The sequence below is a fragment of the Liolophura sinensis genome, chromosome 10 (assembly GCF_032854445.1).
Source record: "Liolophura sinensis isolate JHLJ2023 chromosome 10, CUHK_Ljap_v2, whole genome shotgun sequence".
NCBI lineage: Eukaryota > Metazoa > Mollusca > Polyplacophora > Chitonida > Chitonidae > Liolophura > Liolophura sinensis.
Genome location: NC_088304.1, coordinates 11,006,695 through 11,028,262, shown reverse-complemented (window position 1 = coordinate 11,028,262; position 21,568 = coordinate 11,006,695). Strand labels below are relative to the sequence as shown.

At 40.0% G+C, this 21,568-nt stretch overlaps 1 protein-coding gene across 1 annotated transcript in view; it reads right to left on the bottom strand.

Moving 5' to 3' along the window:
• LOC135476877 (uncharacterized) overlaps positions 1 to 21,568 on the bottom strand; it is a 27,764-nt gene extending 6,196 nt beyond the window's left edge. Inside the window, exons 1-16 of the mRNA XM_064757021.1 lie at positions 21,497 to 21,568; positions 20,298 to 20,399; positions 17,528 to 17,610; positions 16,791 to 16,895; positions 14,702 to 14,824; positions 13,134 to 13,238; positions 11,848 to 11,970; positions 11,393 to 11,497; positions 10,475 to 10,594; positions 9,815 to 9,919; positions 8,993 to 9,115; positions 8,069 to 8,173; positions 3,865 to 3,987; positions 3,467 to 3,589; positions 3,070 to 3,192; positions 2,301 to 2,420 (exon numbers count right to left, since the gene is read on the bottom strand). Coding sequence (XP_064613091.1) covers positions 2,301 to 2,420; positions 3,070 to 3,192; positions 3,467 to 3,589; positions 3,865 to 3,987; positions 8,069 to 8,173; positions 8,993 to 9,115; positions 9,815 to 9,919; positions 10,475 to 10,594; positions 11,393 to 11,497; positions 11,848 to 11,970; positions 13,134 to 13,238; positions 14,702 to 14,824; positions 16,791 to 16,895; positions 17,528 to 17,610; positions 20,298 to 20,399; positions 21,497 to 21,564 — 1,756 coding nt within the window. The 5' untranslated portion in view covers positions 21,565 to 21,568. The remainder of the gene's footprint in view (positions 1 to 2,300; positions 2,421 to 3,069; positions 3,193 to 3,466; positions 3,590 to 3,864; positions 3,988 to 8,068; positions 8,174 to 8,992; positions 9,116 to 9,814; positions 9,920 to 10,474; positions 10,595 to 11,392; positions 11,498 to 11,847; positions 11,971 to 13,133; positions 13,239 to 14,701; positions 14,825 to 16,790; positions 16,896 to 17,527; positions 17,611 to 20,297; positions 20,400 to 21,496) is intronic.

Below are 21,568 nucleotides of genomic sequence, written 5' to 3'. Positions count from 1 at the left end.
GTTCTTAATTTGATGGATTACTCTTTCAACCTCTCCGTGAATGCTTTCGTGACGAAGGCCGACATTTTATTGTGGAACGCTGTAAACCTGTGCCTGGTGTAACCTTCAAATGGTTTTCGGGATTCAACAACAATGGTTATATTGGCTAGCCGACACTCAGATCCTCAACATGCTATCTTGACCGACCCACTATAGACCTCCTCGACCAAAGGGAACGGCGCTTTTTTCGTTCAGATCCATTGTCCGGTAGATTGGAAACAAAGTGTAAATCTACCAACGTCTTGCCCAACCCGAAAAGAATGAATTGTACGCCTGACGTTTTCACGCTCTTGTTGACAAACGTATAGCATCCCGTGTTGAGGTTTGTGTGGAAAACACCTTAGAGAATACTAAGCAACATTTGATGTAGTCAATCAACAGAATGAGGTCTGTGGTTCGAAAACAGGGTAATCTAAACATATGCTAGTAAGAGTATGCTAGTACTGAGCGATCGTCTGAAGTCTATGACATGAAATGTTGTGTTGAGAAATCTAATTATGAAATAGCTCAGAGAAGAGAATGACAAACATCATGGTCGGGTCGAATAATACAGCCGACTCGAATGTTTACTTGTTACTGGCCTAACTGTAGCCGAGCACAAGACAACGGACGACGCTGTGTGTACACTGTCCTATGCCTTAGATGTGAACAATACAATCGACGATCTGTCGTGATCTTACAATTTGCGCAAAGGGAAAAAACATAAATGAAGATGCAACAAATATTTTTTTTTAAATCTGCTCTGCAACTGAGAAAAGACGGCAGGTGTTTCAATGTCTGGACTGGAACATTTATTTTTTAGAAAAACAACAAACTGTGAACGCCGCCAGACCCAAGGGAATTTGGACTAGGTAAACATTATACCTGGAACACACAGCCTTGGGCCACATCTATTGCCCAGCAAAGCTGTGTTAGGCCCCTGTATTCATTTTATTGAGACAAGTCAAGTGGCAAACAGGTCCTATAGACCTATTTTACCACACTCGTTTAAATCCTCTCGTTTTCATTCCATTTGAAAAATATAACAGGACCAAATCAGAACAGTCTTTTATTTACGATGCCGTAATACATTGATACCATCTTTAATTTGATTGAACTTCGTTAGTGTAGTGTCATTGGGCATTAAGTTTTACACTAGATAACGTGAAACGAAAACATATATTAGACTGGCCCTCTCCACTTCCCAAGAAACTCGTGCTTCTTTTGTTCGGTCCCTTACAGCAGAGCACGGACTCTCTTCAGCCATTTACTGTCTATAAGAGAGCAGCGTGGAGTTCACGTGATCTTTTCGTTTTGTACAATGTCATTGTTACTATGCCAGTTACCATTTCAAATTTACAATCGGTACTTCTTATTTCATAAACAACGCAATACTAGCGGGCACTCGGCGACCATCCATATAGTAATTACTTACTATTAAATTTAAAACAAAATTTGTTATATGCGGTTTGCGTAACTATACAAGTTACTAGATTTACTTAGCCCAGCGCCAGTTACTCTTCACAGACAAAATTCAGTTCTGTATTATAAACAGACCTTTAGTAATTTACATTTATATACAACACTGATTCTCCATGTAAACATTTTGTTCTCTCATGCTTAACAGGAAAATATTTATTTGATTTTATTTTATTTGATTGGTGTTTTACGCCGTACTCAAGAATATTTCACTTATACGACGGCGGCCAGCATTATGGTGGGGGGAAACCGGGCATAGCCCGGGAGAAACCCACGATCATCCGCAGGTTGCTGGCAGACATTCCCACGTGCGTTCGGAGAGGAAGCCAGCATGAGCTGGACTTGAACTCATAGCGACCGCATTGGTGAGAGACTCCTAGGTCATTACGCTGAGCTAACGCGCTAAACGACTGAGCCACGGAGGCCCCTAACAGGAAAATATGAACCATGGCTATGTACACAGCATAAGCCTTCAGCTTAAGGTGTACCTGTTAAATTCCTCTTCCATGGCCTAATGGTTAGAGAAATGGGATGAAACCTGGATCAGGTCATACCAAAGACTGTAAAATTGGCATTTGGTGCTTCCTCGCTTTGCGCTCAGCTGTGAGAGGTTAGATAAAGAAAACAGGACTGACTGGCTCAGTATAATTTGATTAAACACCATGTCTGGTGTCTCCGGCGTGATACTTCAGTGGAGCCAGCACTATGATTGGCATTTCTCCAAACAGTTCACAGTAAATTGCTTCACCTTGATATATTGTATGTCTATATAGACGATGTAAGGGGTCTGTCGATGAGCTTACCTACGCAGTTGATCCCATTGCTGTGAAGCACGTGACCAGAGGGGCACTCACAGGAAGACGCTGATTGGCTACACTGTGGCCAGCACCAGACGAACTGTTTGTCATCGCAGTCTGAAGCATCTGTTTGAAATTAAAGGTAATATCATGAGTGATATGTGATTGTTTTACGCTCAGATTTGGATATTTGTTATACGTACACGTTCACAGATTGAAAATGTATTCGGCTTTGTACACGCTTTAGAGAAATGTTATTCATGAAAATGAAAGCATGTTTTCGTTAAAATTAAGTCATAACGGCAGCAAGTCTTTACTGGACGGATAAACAACATTTTGAATGAATTGCTCACCACACCACCTTTTCCCAGCAATAGGTTAGGCCCCACTGTTTAATCTAGTGGGCATAGAAAGGAATGTGTCTGAGTTTTGTGTTCCTTTGCCAGAATCATTTACCTCGCGTAAAAATTAAAGACTTGGTAGGTGCTTTTTGGCAGCATTCTACTAGTGTCTTTACTGGTGTCACTCATGATCTTATCTCTGCACGTTTTCTGTGTCTCTGTTGATGTCAAGCCTGGTATTTTCCTTCTTGTGTCTCGGTTGGTGTCACACAAGGTCTTTCCTCTGCACATTTTCCTGTGTTTCTATGGATGTCACGTAATCTTACCTCTGCATGTCTTACCTCTGCATGTTTCCGGTGTCTAAGTTGGTGTCACGCGCGTTCTTACCTCTGCGAGTTTTCTGGTATCTAAGTTGGTGCCACAAGTGATCATGCCTCTGCACGTTTTCTTGTCCCCATCGAGGACAAAACCATCCCGACATGAACACATGAAAGAACCCTCAGTGTTGGAACACGTCTGAGTACAGCCACCGTTATTAGCCTGGCATTCGTCCAAGTCTACAAGTCATTCAAACCATAGAATACTCAAAAATACATTTCTCATGAGAGTTAGCAAGAGTTTAATATGGCGAGTGACGGGTGAAAAATGCATCAGCAAATGGAGATTTATACCTGGATATTTGGAACACATCCCAACAGTACAGAAAGTATGTCACAAGAATAAAATATTATCAGGTTTCTGGATTGAAAGGAGATAAATCCAAAAAGGAAAACCAGTATAACTGAGTATCACCTCTGCCATTAAATTATATCAATACATCCTGATATATACCTTGACACTGACGCCCATCTACTCCAAGCTGGTATCCCAGAGGGCAGCTGCAGTGGAAACTTCCGGGATCGTTGACACAAAAATTGCTGCAGCCGGAAGTACCCTCTGCGCATTCATCAATATCTGCAAGACACAGATAAAATTAAGACCATCGTGTCACCGGTGTTATATCTTATAGAATTTTTTCCATTCTCTCATGCTAAATACCAATCCAGGCAATACCACGGCTGTTCAAGTCCCAGTTCCGCTGGATTAGCCAAATACCGATTGAACTAGGGCTTCCCCGCTGGTCGGCCGGTATACTGCAGTCTGATAGAGGCATAACGAAATGTAATAAAAATGAGGACATATCGTGTGATCAAATATTTTTTCCCTTTTTTTCCCGATTGCGGATTTACCGGCGCACGCCTTTCCATCCCCAGCTAACCGATATCCAGAGGAACATCTACACCGAAAGGATCCCTTTGTATTCTCACACTGGTGCTCACATCCGCCATTACCGGAGAGACATTCATTGGTATCTGAAATAAAAATGGTGAATTTGAACAAGAGAGTGATTTGCTAAGAGCGCTTTTAAAAATGGTACATTCATATATGGACACGCATACGATTATAAAACCTTTTGTATTGAAAACAAGCCGTCCTGTACTTGCGGCACGATTTTGTTTTATTAGGATAGAATACTTTAACCAAAGAGATAAGGTGGTGGTGTGGAGGGGGGGGGGGGGGGGGGGGGGTCGCTGGGTTAACATCGCATTTTTCACTTAGAGCAGTTATAAGATCCGTTGCCCAGAAACGCGACTAACATACATAGAGTTTACATTTAAGCTATACATTTAGGACACAGAGGTTTTCAATTCCGTGTGAGGGCTAGGGACTACTTTTTCCAGGTATTACGCTATTACAGAACTATTACTCTTGTGAATTTAACTGTCAAGATGGGAAAGAAATCTGAACAATGAAGTAAACATCGATAAAAAGGCCATAAAACGTGTATCTGAAAACAAATTCAGTAAACTGTTTGGGTTGGACGATGGGCTTAATGGACCATATCGACACACCACATTTTCTACACATTTATGTTCATGGGTCATTGTTTTCTGAACCTTACTCGTGTAATCTGTGGTCATGCACCGAAAAGTGAAACATTTCAGGCATAAAGAAAAGACGGTCAGAAGGCATTGACGACATATAATATCCACATGGCCCATAAAGACCACCTTACAATCCAAGGACTTGATTTCATTTAATTCAGTGAAAAAAAAATGTTAAGAAAGCTTAAATTAAGTTATTCTGATGTACATTTAATATTACAAATAATACTAATATTATAATATATGATTTTTATATTATTATTTTTTTTGCAATGTGTCCTTTCATGTAATGGTTACTTACAAAGTGGGCGTTGGGATTATCTCATGTAAATTTTGAGACCGGAGTTTTTTTTTCCAAGTCAATAATGCACAAGTAACTATATCCTTGGCTTTGCTACACATGCAAACTGTATCTCTTCCTCATGTATTTTGCGGAACGTCTGACCAGGCAAGTATGTGAAAAAACAGTACGGTTTTGAAACAATTTGACGTCGGTGGTTGATGGTTTTACTACAGAAGCTAGTTTGTCAAGGATATTCAACCGTTTTCACTTTAAGTTCCTTAAATTTTATACAGCAAATACACATCTCTTGTTAGCAAATACGGCAAAGAGGGCTGGATATTCATCCTGTTGAATTAGACTGCCACGTTGGATATATAAACAGTTGCAACCAAAGCGCAACTGAGATACACATTTTCATTGTTGACATCTCACACGCTTGTATGTTCTATATACCCGTACTGGCCTCAGTAGCTTAGTTGGTAGCGCGTCCGATTCGAGGGCGGAAGATTCCGGATCAATCCTGCGTCAGGTCACACCTAAGACCTTAAAATAGGCAGTTATAGCTTCCTCGCTTTGTGTTCGGCAATAGGGGGATAGTGCAACGACTGGTTGACCCGTATCAGTATAATATCTCGGGTTGGGCTCTTACTTTTGTTCGGTAATTCGTCTCAGTGAAGCAGAACTAGATAAAAGAGCGGTGGAAATCCGTCTTGTTTACTGCTTCTTTCTGCATGAATTCATAATTTCTTACTTTGTGTACCGTCTTAGTTTTTGATGTGTTAAACATTGTTTTGGAGACTGGTCTTGCGATTATTGACTCGGAAGAGCCATTTTGGTTGACGGCTGGTGAAATAATGTTTTGACGCCTAAATTCACAGCTCTTGTTCTGTGCCCTGTAAATATTTTGTTGTAAACCGTCACTGACAGGTAGCTTCACCAGCTTCAGTAAAGGTTTACTTTTTGTTTAAGTACATGCGTACTGGTTTAGATAATAATTAAACCATTTCAAGTAAATTTAATGCTAAATAATACTCAGTATTAACACATCCTGGGCTTATCGAAACGATCTTAACGGAATAGGCATGATTACATAATTCAACCTCCAAGGTATAGGTAAGGTGTTGTTTTGGATCGATGTATCAGTAAACTCGGAAGTACTTTATTTATCTAGCTGATTGGTGTTTTACGCCATACTAAAGAATATTTCACTTATACAACGGCGGCCAGTCGTTTGGTGGGAGGAAAGCGGGCACAGCCCGGGAGAAACACACGACCTAGGTTGTTGGCAGGCCTTCCCACGTACCATAGGAAGTACTTTTACAAACATTTGTCATTCTGAGCATTTCAAACAGGTTTATATATACAGTGCAAGTTTTAAGAGACACTTTTCAGTGTCTGAAGTACATGTTGACCTATATGGCCCTGTGTAGGACTTAATCCTATATTTCCGGGACTTGAAAATATAATTAAGACGTAGAGCACAGAGAAAAACAAGAGCAGCGACGACAGCTGCCAAATGGTCACATGTGACCAGTGAAATATGCCCTTTTGTCTGTTTACCTCAGTCAGCGTATTATTGTAACTCTTCATGTAAATACATAAATAGAAAAGGGATCAGAAGGACCGAAAAACCGTTAAGAACGTATTATCTCTGTTAGAAATTGCTAGGTTTATAAAGTTCTGAACGCTCTCCAACGTATACCTTCGAAAACATGAGTATTACATATTTTAAAGGAATGGCGTGGATGTTTACCTATAGGTAAGTCAATGTGGGCATCATTTGACCATATTAATGAAACGTTTACTGTTTTAAATACACAATTACACAAAATCTATACAGGTTGTGCACAATTATGTAAATCTTTACACAAAATTTCAACAGGGTGTACAACTGCAATTCATTGCTCGTCGTTTTGAGTTACATTCTTTATCTGCTGGCTGGATTCCTAACACAGCCAGCCTGTATCAAGTTGCACAAGACTGCATAGGGAAGTAGGTCTCAACATTGTCGATTGGTTATATATAAGTTGCCGGGCTACTATTTGCACAGGCAATGTTATACGACTTATACACAGCAAGGCTGTCGGCAGAGTCGAATGAGGTCAACCAGACCCAGAACACTTCCCCTCATTACATGAAAAGAATACGGGTTTCTTGGGCATATCTTATGTATGGGTATTCAATGCCTGGTTTGACCTGTTTAAATTCTTTCTAACCCTAAGCTGAGAACGGGTTTATGTTGTATTGAGGACTTGCAGGTGTACACTTTGGGGTACAACAAGATGCAACAAACCTGATCTCTGAAAATAAATTCTTTTGTGTGGGTATCAAATATACAGAATTACAATTCACTCCTGATTTCCAACAAAAGTTTCATGAAAAAGAAGGTATATGAGTAAATTCCTATGGCGCGTCTCGACTGTCCGAATTTCAACGCATTGATGTTAAAATGAGGACATAACAAAAAAAAGACGATAGTAAAAAGTCATGGTGGGACGCCTGGGTTTCAAATCTTTATCTCTTTGTGAACTGTATAACTCATACTGCTATGAACTGTGCATTTACGCTTCTGGATGAATAGAAGGGACAAAGTATGCCGATAAGCTTTTGGCTTGACAGTTCTTATATATAAACTTGATTTTCCGGCTTTGAAATAATTAGTTAACATTCACCTTACACGATCGCATATGCCTCTGCTGTATATCTAATTCCGTTTAAACCGGGACTTCGGGCTGTATATTCATCATGTCGAATTAGATTCCCACGGGTGTATGAACATTTGCAATCATTTGTTATCGACAACTTATATTCTATCATTGTGCATGATTTAAATACTGATTTCACTAAATCGCCAAGAACATACTTTGTGTCTTTCTAACATCATAAAAAACTGTAGACTGCTTCTCTTTGCATGATTCTGGCAGATTTTCGTACTTTATATACTTCCTTAGTTCCTTTGTGGTCTGTGATTAATGACCACAAACGTCCTCATTGGTTGACGGCTGGTATATGAATGTCTGTTCTGAATTATAGATACACGTTTACACTTCGTCTGTCCGTCCGCCAGATCGTCACTAATAATTTTTTCCACATTTTGTGAAAAACAGACCATTATAATGAAATGAAATATGTTCCCTGTGCTAGCTATCATATGAGAGCTGAGTGTTCAACGAAAATCTGCAACTTTAGTCACTTTTCAAAACAGAATTGTAACTTGTTTCTTACCGTTGCAAGCAGGCGCAGAGAATCCACCCGGACATTCACACACACCTGGCTGAACACAGGTACCACCATTACGACATGTGCCAGCTGGAAGTCCCTGGCAGATTGCTGAAATGATAATTAATAATGATAAGTTACCAGATTAACTGCCACTACCTTTCGGTAAGTTGCTTTCTGTATATGTACATTAAATGCAGGAATCGTGTTTGTCCACACCCACAGGTGCGTTCACTTATACGCCTACGCGACTTAACAGAAATACAGGATTCAGGCTGACCGAGTGATTCCGTTCTTACAACCGTAGTCATTTGTCCGAAACGTAACAATATACATGTAGGCCTACGTATACCTTTCCAATTTACGAAGGCCTTTGCATTGATAATGCTTATATCTAGGCTGGCGAGAGCTTGACAATATTATAACATTTGCTTTCGATTCATATACAGTATTCAAGATATTCCATGCCCAATATTTTGAATTTTAGGGTGGCAGGTCAGGCATCAAAGTCTGAGCATTTCTGTACCGTAAATCACGAGTTCAGATTATACAGACACCATGATAGGTCCTGCGGGTACATTATGTAGACACCGTTAGCCAGGAGTTCACCCAGTAGATTGTACAAACACCTTCATAGTTTGTGCAGGTACATTATGTAGACACCGTCAGCCATGAGTTCACCAGATAGATTATAAAAGTACCTTGATAGGTTCTGCAATTACATTATGTAGACACCATCAGCCATTAGTTCACCAGGTAGATTATGCAGACACTTTGATAGGTTCTCCAGTTACATTATGTAGACATCGTCAGTCACGAGTTCACCTGATAGATTATACAGACAACTTGATAGGTTCGGCAGCTACATTATGTAGACATCGTCAGCCACGAGTTCACTAGGTAGATTATACGGAAAAATTCCAATATTACCTTTACAGGTGCGCATGTCCGCAGCAAGCTGGTAACCATGGCGACAGTTGCATGTGAAGGATCCCTGTGTGTTCGTGCAAGTGCCCGAGCATCCACCATTGTTTTGGAGGCACTCGTTTATATCTAAAACAGGGATTATCTTTGTAAGACATACATAATCAATCATAAATATTCTCTAATTCCGATGTGCTTTTGTCCTCAAACTTTCGCTTATGTATTTGTCTATTTGTTAGTCCTTCCTTAGTCCACTTCCCTCAGTACAAAGGAGTGCCTCTGTGTCTCAGTTGGTTAGCGCGATAGCGCAGCGTAATGACCCACGAGTCTCTCACCAATGCAGTCACTGTGAGTTCAAGTCTAGCTCATGCTGGCTTCCTCTCCGGCCGTACGTGGGACCTGCGGATGGTCGTGGGTTCCCCCGGTCTCTGCCCGGTTTCCTCCCACCATAATCTTGGCCGCCGTCGCATAAGTGAAATATTCTTGAGTACGGCGTAAAACACCAATCAAATAAATAAATAAATAAACTGAGAGCGATTGCATTGGTATTAGGCTCCTGGGTCATTGCTGGCGTGCTGACCCCCTCGACGACAAAGGAACCTTTAACTTTCTGATCGATTGTACTTACTCTCAGGGCCAATACTGAAAGTGTTCTTATGATGATAAATGTGACTGCATACGTTACTGCGGTAATACTGAACAGGGGTAAAACAAAATGAATGAATAAAATATGGGCATTTCTCAAAGTGTCCGCAAATAATATTTCAATTAATACTCTTTTGTCCTCGAAGCATTCTCGGTAAATGACTTGAAGATAACTTTACCTACCTGAACAGGGTGAACCGGAAAACCCCCTGGGACAGGAGCACCTGTCGGGGCTTAGACATCTTCCCCCATTTGGGCACGTCCCAGGGGCACCGCGGAAACAGATCGCTGCAACAGACAGGTGATATGCCGGAATTGAAAACCATTACCTGTACATAATATACATAAGCCAGTCATCTTGACAGTTAAAAAGCATCCTGACGAACAAAATCAAGATAACCAATTATATTGTGACTAACTTATACCATGGCAACCGACAATCAGCTCCACTTTCAATATTCAAGTCATAATTCGGGTAAGAATAAAACCCTGATTAACGTAACTTGTCAAAAGGGCAATGTGACTTATTACGTGTGACCATATTATTATGTATGACCATATTATTACGTGTAATTCTATGTGACCATATTATTTGTCGTTCGCTTCTCCGTTATTACTTTCTACGCTATACGTCTTTATTTATGTAATGATAAATATTTACAAGACATATTTGGTCTTGGTCTCCTTATAGCTATAGAAGACTCATGCAACTTGTTCACGTAAAAGTTACTGACTGATCACCAAAAGAGACACAAACATCACTTTACTCTGTGTAGGGGATACATATGATTGTTACAGACATACATATCACCCTAAACGTTCTGATTGTATAATGATACTCACGTTTACACAGACTCCCGTTCACCAACCCGTATCCAGGCTCACAGCTGCACCGGTATGACCCGTGAGTGTTCGTACACGTCTGACTACAGCCACCGTTATTCGTGTTACACTCGTTGACATCTGAAAAAGTAGTCCTCCGGGGTAAATACAATCAACTGCATTACATCTACACAGGACATATGTTCATACTTGCTATTAAGGATGTTTTGGTTCAAAACCGAACTGAAAAATATCTCAGTCGTTTTCCTCGGTGAGGTAATTCGTGAAAGAAACCTCCAAAGGCCAGAGAAAACCACCGCCTTTCGGCAGATACCTGACAAATCTTCTGATTTCTGACTTGATGTGGCCATTTGCCAACTATCACATTATGTTGTCGCTGCTCTTGTTTTACTCTGTTCTGTATTACATTTTGAACACTTGCAATTACAGCACCATTTACGACTTGTAGATTAAAAATCGGTTTCTGAAGTTGTTAATTTTTCAGTATTAGTTCTGTATAGGAATTATTGTCAGTAGTTGTTCCTGATATGAGCCCTGGAGTGAGTTATTTTTCTCGCACGTCCTTTTTCACGAAAAAATGGAATTCGGACGTACAATCGTGGCATCGCTTTCTGCCATTGTGTAATCCGTTTATGCTGTCGTGCTATCCTTTCTTCCTGTCGTGCAATCCTTCTGTACAATCGTGTCGCTCTGTGCCCGGGTATCACTGCTTCGTGCCCTACCGCCGTCCCTTAGTGGCATCATGCCGAGACGCCTGGTGCTATCGTGCCATCATCCTGAGACGCCTCGTGCTATCATGTCATGGGCCGGTGTCATCATTAGATTTCAAAGAAGTAGAAATGTAGACACGACCTAATATCAAAATATACAGTTAATTTTCTAAATGAATTCGTCTGTTCGAAACGTCGGCTGACTTACCATCACATCTGGGGGCTGCAAAACCTGTTGGGCAAGCGCAAACATCGGGTTGCACACAGGTTCCACCATTTTGACAGGTCCCAATTGGAGCGCCGTGACAAAGTGCTATTGAATGACAGCCAAGACGACAAGAACGAAAAATACATGTAACAAATGAACCTTTCTACTTGTTTGTATTCCGACTGCAGTTTCGAACGTGTTGTTCTTACCCTTACACTCTTATTCTACTAATTAAAGAGACGGAGAAAATATTCATATCCAAAAAAACAAACAGATTGTAATGCTTAAATTATTAAATAATGTGTAAATAATTTACATAAAGTATTACCCCCAAAGATAACAATCGTAGCATTTACCACACACTGCTTATCTTCATCTTAAACCTTTAGGGAAAAAATCCTCTTTTTGACTGGGACTTACCATATCAGAACAAATGTCACAAAAAGTTAACCTACGTTTACACGATTTCCCATCGCTTAGCAACGCGTAGCCACTCCTACATCGGCAGCGGTAAGACCCTTGGAGGTTCTGGCATGTTTGGCTGCATCCACCATTTTTTATCAGACACTCATTTACATCTGAAAAATCAACAACAAATTATCCTGAGAAACAATTGTTTTTGGGGTGTCTTGAATGACGTGACGTTTGCTGGTGCGGACAGCCAATCGTTTTAATATCATTAAAGACGTACAGCATAGAGGGTAGGACAAGAGCAGCGACAAGGGTGTGATACATGTAAATGGCAGATGGTTACACGTAACCGGTAAAATACGGTCTCTTGTCAGTTTACCTCAGCCAGGGCTTTGTTCTAACTGTTCATGTAACGCATAAACAGTAGCAAATTCTACGCCCCCTAATACAATGGCTTAAGCAGAATTACGTAATAAACATGCAGTGACGTAAATTGCAGTTTATTAGACCTCACTGGTATAGAATTACTCAAAATGCTCTGCTATCATCACATTTAACATCCAATCACACTAAAACAAAAATAACAAAAATAATGACTAAGAGTAACTTAGTCCTAAGAAATGTGGTTTCCATCTCGGTCGTGTACACCGGGTTGTGTGTTTGCTCCAGTTCCGCGCATCATTTTGTACACAAATGGTCAGTTTCAATTGGTCATTGCTGTGTCAGTTTCATGTAGGCTTATCGTCTCCAGTGTGGCCTGGCAGATAACAACAATCCGACAGACTGATGCTTTTGCAAAACAAACTGACTGGATAGAATGTACTGTTGTCTGAACGTGTGAGGTGAGCTATATTGGTTGCGCCTATAATTTTTATAATTAATTAATTTGATTGGTTTTTCACGCCGTAGTCAAGAATATTTCACTTATACGACGGCGGCCAGCATTAGAGTCGGTAGAAACCTGGCATAGCCCGGGGGAAACCCACAACCATACGCAGGTTGCTGTAAGACCTTCCCACGTACTGCCTGAGAGGAAGTAAGGATAAGCTGGACTTGAACTCACAGATATCGCATTGGTGGTCATCAAGCCGGGCTGACGTGCTTGGATTTTTGAAATTCGCACTTTTTTATTGCACCTGTCTTAAGCTGATTCTCCACCTTACCGTATTAGGTCCTATGTATATTTGCTGATTTGATTGGTGATTTAGGCTGTACTCAAGAATATTTCGCCTATACGACTGCAACCAGCATTACACAGGTTACTGGCAGACCTATCCACGCACGATCGGAGACTGGTTTATTAAAGAGAACAATCATAAATTGTACTCACCGTCACATCGAGGCAGAGCGTATCCTGTCCGACATTGACAAACGCCAGGTCGCACACACGTTCCCCCGTTGGCACATATCCCCGGAGTAAGGCCGTTGCACACCGCTATGAAAAAAAAAAAACGAACGCGATCTCAGTGAAACGCTTTGCTCTATATATTCAAACATTGTCTCAAACATGCATTCCTTTGCCCAAAAAGTATCTAGTTTTAAGTTGTTGTTTGAGTTACACGTGGCTAAACCACAGCTTGCAACATGACCCAGTACAACTCTACGCAATTAAATGGACCTAACTAAACAATACGCACATAATGAATCACGGCATTCCTACTTGGCCTCCATAAGGTAATGGAAAATGTTTTTAGTATTTCCCGTTCAAAGGATTTGAAAAGACAAGGCGGGGACTGGGTTCCAGTGCATAACACTGTGTATCTCAAGAAGAGAAACAGACCATATATACGACTACTGACACCTTCGGAAGACCAGTTCCTTTCTCAGTTCTGTTTTACACCACTTTCCTGTTGTATGGCGAACAAGCTCCCAAACATACACAGAGGAGAGTTTATATCCTGGCTTGCGATGTATATATGTCATAAAACCGAAACATAGCGGCCTGCTCCAATCACACTGAGATATCTTTTTTGCATTAGACACTGTCAAGTGGGGGAATCAATTCACCACAAGTGTAGCTTTCGGAAATACTCTTCACCTCGCACAACAATCAAATAATAATCAGCCTTTTAATTTCAGTTCAGTGGCCACATGTTACAAATTAGCATACCCTAACAATTATCAATTGCAGTTCACGACAACAAGAGCCATGCTCATTACATCTGCATGATGCCTTTATGAACAGCTGCAATCAAAGTGCGACTGAGATACCTTGTTTAATTGTTATTTGACCTGGAACTCATTAATGGACTACGAATTTGATCTTTGATATGGAATTCATGCCTGGACTATCCACTGTCTGCCACTGTCTGCCCGCTCATATTTATAGATCTCGTCAGAAATGCGGATTTTAAACTTGCCAAACTAGAACTTCGGCCCACAATTTAAACTGTTCGTGCGACCTTGAAGGCCACTTGTTGTTTAAAACTATGTGGTTTACTCAGCACATTGAGGTTCCCTCCATTCATAAAAATGACAGCTATCGTTTGATTACAAATTTTTTTCAATGTGACATTAAATAACAATCAAATGAGTAAATAACTATGACATCGTACAGAGGCTCATGCCGTTTACATGGCGGCGGTCAGGTATTTTTTGTGACGTAAGAGAGCAGGGAGTTGAGAAATCTTGACTTGGTACTTCGCACATGCCACACTTAACTACATGTGGAAGCTCGAACCAACTATACACCATCGCTATGTCTCCAACACTATACTTGACGCAAGGCCACAACCTAGCCTTTAAGTTACTATTTATAAAACACCTGACCTTACAGGTTGAGGTACAGAGGAGTACTTGCTCACGTATAGCAGACATTCATATCTATTGTACATGTTCAATACCCGATTATGGTACATTTGTACAAAGCCATTGAAAGTTATTGTTGTTTAAACTTACGCTTGCAGTTCTTCCTATCAGCCAAAAGTCCATAACCTGGACGACAATCGCATCTGAACGATCCGATTGTGTTTACGCAAACCTGCTGACAGTCATCTGTGTTTAGCAAGCATTCATCTATATCTGGAATAAAAAAAATTAATTTAACACTCTATGCACCGGTCATACCAACATACCAATATGCTAGATGACTTCTCATATGTCACATCCGTACATTGCACACATAGTTAAGTTTTTCCTGATTGAGTCTAATTTCGCTTAATCCGGGGCTAGGGCCTTTATATTCATCGTGTTGAATTAGATATATGAACAGTTCAATCAAAGCCCAACTGAGATACATATTTTGTTATCGATAACTTATATTCTAGCATGGTACAGGATTTGAATACTGATTTCACTCAGTCGCCTAGACCATACCTTGCGTCTTTCCAACACTTTATTTTCGTAGTTTATATACGTTCTTAGTTCTTCGGTGCTTTGTTATACGTCGTTTTGGGAATTAGCCTTAGCATTATTGGGGCCGGGAACGTCCTTATTGGTTGACGGCTGGTATACGAATGTCTGATTCAACACATAGATTGACATCACCATAGCTTCAGTGACATTGTTCAAGGAGTATGTAAGGAAAGGCTTATAGTAGGCTGATATCTTCCAGATATCAAATGAAGCACGGGTCACTGTGACCTTGAATAGCACGAACAACAAAGCTTAGTTTGTTTGCCATTCGTGCTTCCTTACACAGTGCCCACAAACACATTCTTCCCATCAGGAGCCGACTGACACGCAAGCTTGTTTACATGTATAAGTATGTATGCACGCGCTGTCAGGGAGTCGCACCTAAAGCTGTTACAGTCATACTACTGTTGGCTGTGGTGGCCACATCAAACGCACCTTGATGCCTATTCACTAGCAACACACTTTGTACTGTATGTGTATGTTTGGAACACACAGTAACCCAGGTGAAATTTTTTTGTTCAGTGTACATGTATCATGCCGAAGACACCAGACATAACATCCCATCCAATATTTGCATGTACATTATACCTGCACCGGGTGAACCTGTCACGTTTCATTGCCCCAATCTTTCAGTGTCGAGCGCCAAGTGAGGCTACAAGAGGCATCATTTTAAAGTCTTTAGCATGCGACCTGGCCCGGGTTTTATCCCAGGCCTCCTGACTTTGTGACGGTAGCTCTAGCCACTAGAACGCAAAGCGGCCCAGCACTATGGAAGCACTTAATTAAACTTCTGCGGTGAATCGAATGGGGCCCGGAACCATGATTTTTTAACGCGATTCTTTGTCAAGAACATAATTATTATTAGACAACAAGTGGGAAATAGACAATATTATCCGTTTGATCTGTAGTGATTAATGGCCGGACCGAATTATCTGCGTTGGGGTCACTGTACTATTTAAACTGCGGGTTTTAGGAATAAGCTCTTGATAGGTGGAATTGCTCAGAAAGTTTCAGAAAGAGCGGCAAATTTAGTTGGATATCTACCTTTAAGACAAGATTTTAATTTTGTTATGGAAACAGCGAAATTCTTGTTTACGTAATATAATATAAAATACTAGAGTACGGAAGACAGTAATAGTGTGATATTTTGCGAATGGTCATTTAGAAATACTCAAAATACTGTGTTTTCCTCACATGTAATAGAGAAAACAAAAGGGTCTGGCAATTTATTATCAAATGATTATAAGCCGTTTAGGCCTACAAAAAAAAAATCCCTTTTTCACATAGACCGCCTTCCGCCTGTCTCCCTGATACTTCCAGAGATAACAGCAGAAAGTGGCTGTTTCAGTTTAATAATACAATGGTTTAAAACTACGAATACTTGACTTTATATTTTTGGGGAGGACATACGGTTGCCTTCAATTTCATATCGATCTGCTACCAAAGGTGTTTCCTTGTGAATGTGAGGATATTACAGAAAGTGGATGAGAAAAATATATGAATAACAACAGACGGATCGATATCTCGTCCACCATTTACTCACACCGAGTACATAATCTATCAAACACTAGTACATCATCTGCTTACTCGTTTAAGCGTGTAAATATACTTTCTTGTTTTACATTGACTTCACCTTTACAGTTAGGTTGGCCAAATCCCCCCCTGCATCTGCAAACTGTGGGCCGGACGCAAACACCACCGTTTGAACAAGTTCCTGGGGCGGATCCAGTACATATCGCTGGTAACGGTAACACAGAAAGGAAAATTACGTATGGCTTTGCGTTAAGGTTAAGGTACACAGTCATATCACAAAACCACTTCTTTATATATCTGCTGTTTAACACCATAATCCAGCATTTATATATCTGCTGTTTAACAAGAGTTCAGGTGAACACAACATGCGCCCCAATAGATCCATTTCTTTAAAACGTATAATAGAAAACCAGCAGGATTGTGGTATGTATAAACTCTGAGGGGAATCTTAATGGGTGTTGATGATAGGTATGTGGTTACCATGACAACCGCGCAAGAGGACAATTATGAAAACTTTATGCGGAAAACAGTTAGAGTTGTAGCCCGGACACAAAGTCAAAGAATATATTTGAAAAACTGTTACCTGGTTACCATGACAGCCGCAAAAATGTACAAATGTGAGTCGCGACACATCGTCATCGGTGTATCCATGAAAAAATTAAAACTCTATGAGGGAAACTAGGAGTTATAGTCCAGGCAGGAAACAATGTCTATTTATACAGAATATATAAGAAAATTAGCTATCTGGTTTCCATGACAACAGCAAAAAAGGACAAATGTCAGTAAAGCGTAATTGGCTCTGCCTAATGGCGGGGGCGTATGAAAATAAACTCTTACCTCTTTTACAGTGAATGTTGTCAGCACTGTTCCATCCGGAGCAACACCTATAGTCCACGGCTGTTCTGGTACGAACTACGTTCCTACGAATTTAACAGTAATATATAATAACATATGGCAATACAACGAATCCAACCTTATTTTATGATATGGAAAATATGAAGCCCAATTAGTTTATTCATTACGGGTGTAACAGCCCCAATATTTTATGATGCTCCGCTGCATGATTGTGTATAATTCCGATTAACCCGCTTTTAGGGTCGGTATATTCACCGTGATAAATTAGCTTCCCACGTTGGATACATGAACAGTTGCAATCAATGCGCAACTGAGATACACATTTTGTTATCGACTAATATTCCAGCATGGTACACGATTTGAATACTGATTTTACACAGTCCTCTAAAACGTACCCTCTACATGATTCCGTCCTATTTTTGTACTTTATACACTTTCTTAGTTCTTTGGTGGTTTGTGTTATACGTCGTGTTGGGGAATTGACCTTGTGATTATTGATGTAGGACGTCCTTATTGGCTGACGGCTGGTTTACAAATGTCTGTTTCGACGCATAGATTTATGTAAAACAGGAAAATGAGCAGCCTAGGAAGTTTACGTCAAACAGCATGTAGGAACTTTAAGACCATATTTGAAAGAGGGAACTAAAATGTCCAGCAGATTTATATCAAAAAAGATTTTACAGGAGCTTCTAACTTGCATGTCAAGAAAGAAGACAGATTTATTAACTGTAACACCCAGTTCCATTAGAGGTAAACGTCAGAAAGATTAGATGATATTAGAAATCACATCCCACTTCACACCAGATACGAGAATAAGACCCTAGGTTTCACGTTTGATACGTGTAGACGTGTTTTGACACAAGTGAAAATACATGATATAGAAATGTGACCAAAAATCACTCCTATGTTCGATTAAGCAGGCGTTGACAACATTGATTTGCAGAGAACCAGATTTGATGGTAATCTGCCTTCATTCTGCCCTGACTACTTTTAAAGTAGAGCTAGAAAAGCTTAGTACCAATGAGATCAGTTGTTTCTGTTTGAGCTAGGAACAGGTGTTCATTCAAATCTAATTTCTCCTGGAAAGAAATTTCACACAGGAAAAACTATAGCTTGTAAACTTCTTGACAAACAGAAATCCAGCAGAGTGTCTTAGAGGGTTGACTGCACACCGTGCCTAGTTCTCCACAGTTTGGATATATCAACACCCAGCCGTTGAAGTATTTACTTTGCCAGTACTGTATATGTTATCTGATCTGTCACTGGTGATCTCCATGTACTTAAACATCACGCTTGGTTTGGTAGAGGCCGCCTGTGGCTTGGGGTATGATTAGAGCACAGATGATGCACAAACTGTCATTCAGTCTCATGTCATTCTAGTTCTTACTGAGAAATGACTCACCGGTCTCTCTAGTTTGCACAAGTACCTGGGGCGTTTCCACAAAGCTTTTCCTGAATTAAACGGATCCTTTAGTTTGTATGTATGTATGTTCGTATGTATGTACGCTTGGGAGTTTAACGTCGTCCATAACATTTTTTCAGTCTTATGACGAGGAGGAGTCATTAGTGGTGTGTACATAAAAATAGTCGTGTTGTAGCAGATCCCATGGCGCCAAAGTGCTACCGTAACTGAAGTATCATACCGAAGACAGCAAACATGACATTCCAACCAGTCACATTATACTGACACCTAGCCAATCAGCCCTTGCTCTATCCGCGGAACACCAAGCGAGGCAGCAGCAAGTACCATTTTTAACATCTTTGGTGTGACCCGACCCTGGGTTTGATCCCAGATCTCCCGAGTTCAAGTCGAACGCTCTAACCATGAGGCCACTGTAGCGGTATCGAAAGATGGAGTAATAATGATGAAGATAGTCTGACCTGCTAGAGTCTCTGGCATTCTGCTTCATGATTGTACATCATTAGGGTAATATATCATCGTGTTGAAATAGATCGCCGCATTGGATATATGAACAGTTGCAATCAAAGTGATAGTAAGATATATATTTTATTATCGACATCTTATACTCTAGCATGGTACACGGTTTGAATACGGATTTCACCAAGTCCTCTACAACATACCCTGCATCTTTCCTACTTGATTGAAATTTGTTGACTGCTTCTCTTTGTATGATTCCGTCCTATTTTTGTATTTAATATATTTTATTAGTGTTTTGGTAGTTAGTGGTTAACGTCATTTTGGTAATTGACCTTGCGATCACTGATCGGTTTGATCATTGATCATCTGTTTCGACGCATAGATTTATTCATCGTCAACTAATGACGCTGTACTTTGAAACGTTCTTAGCGTCATTCTAGCATAAATGCACTCCTCGACGCCATGTCGAGCTCATTCAACGCCGCATAACGAATACTGCCATTTAACACCAAGAAAATCTGAACGCAAACTACGTTTCTCAGGAGTCTTCGGTTTTAGGGTTTAAATGATGTTATTCATCGGAAATACCTCTGAGTCATGGTTTTTCTTAGGATTTTCTTTCTATCATTTTAATATTTCTTCCTGGTTTCCGTTTGAACAGGAGTAACACTCTGAATCGAAATTTTCAATCCTCACAGTTCTCAAGTTTTGAAATTTAAAATTTTTTAAAGAGTATATCTTCAGGTAACTTTTTAGAGGTGGTCAAAATTTTTAAGAATCAAATATATGTTTTGAAATCGTACTTTAAGTTTTAATTTAAGTGAGAAATGTCTTTGAAGAATGGTACCCTGGTCTCGGTGGTCTTTTACTAACCTGTGACGTGTACATCTTCGCCAGTTGAACAATCCGCACTTTGTATAGTATCTCTCCTGGGCCCTGTACGACTCGATTCGGGTGTGTCTACAAACATTCTGGCTGGAATGTAAAAGAAAAAGCACAAATAACTTAAGTTCGTAAAAAGTAGGAAATTATATTTTGGTTATCTTTTCCTTTTATCCAGTATACAAAAAGACAAGACAAACAAGCATGGAATTTTGAAAGAAGTTGTCAGCATGAAGTACAGTACAAAGTAGAAAAATAACATTTTCAAACCGTCCACACGGTCTTTAAAGATCCACAACTCTTGGAGCTATGAGGTATAGATGGATGTACGCCACGTGCATACCTCAGCTTGAAGCATTGATAATGTGTGCACATCACCCATAACATTTGAGAGGTTCCGTAGTTTGCGTACTTGTATACATCAGCTGTATTTATGTACACCTCAGCAACTTTGAAATAAAGAATTTTTGAATAAGTGATGATGTCAACCTGATGTGGGGTGGGGTGGGGGTTAAGTAGGGATTATGCAGCGATGCAAATTGCTATTTATTAGACTTTCGTTACGAATCAAAACTGTTTTACGAAATGCGCTAAATTTTAAATAAAACAAAGCCCTTTTCTCACTATATTGACTCGCCTTTCATTTGGCACACACTAATATATCACAGAAAAGAATGTATTTTTGTGTAGAAATATGTGTTCCGTTTATAAAAAACCTTTCCTGTTACAGTTTTGCCTAAAAATCGATTTTTAGTAACTGAGGAGGTGCAGCTATTATAAATAAACACGTAAATTTCAAAAATATTAATGTAGTTCATACACCTTGGACAGATTTTAAGCATACCTCAATGAACACTTCATTCATAAAGGGAATTTTAACATGGTAAATAATTGTCTTTACTTAACTTGTTATTCATTCAAAGCGAATAATTCAGTCATTTAATGCATTTAAAAACAAGCAAAACAGTGTATCATTTTGAATTTTTGAGGCTTTTAACACCATACATATGTAATCTCAGCTTACTTACCCAAACCTTAATATTATTTTCCGACTACTATCTTGCAAGGTATTAATTGGCCTAAATGAAGGAATAACGCCTGAAGCGAAAAGAAATGGGTTGTTTTGCAACTTTCGTTGCCTTAAGAGTAGGTAAAAAGTCGCCTTCGTGCGGTGTTTCTTTGACACTTACCCGCTGGGTGACAAAGCCTTCACAGAGAGACAAGCCAAAAGACAAAATGTCAACACAAACAGTTGCATGTCT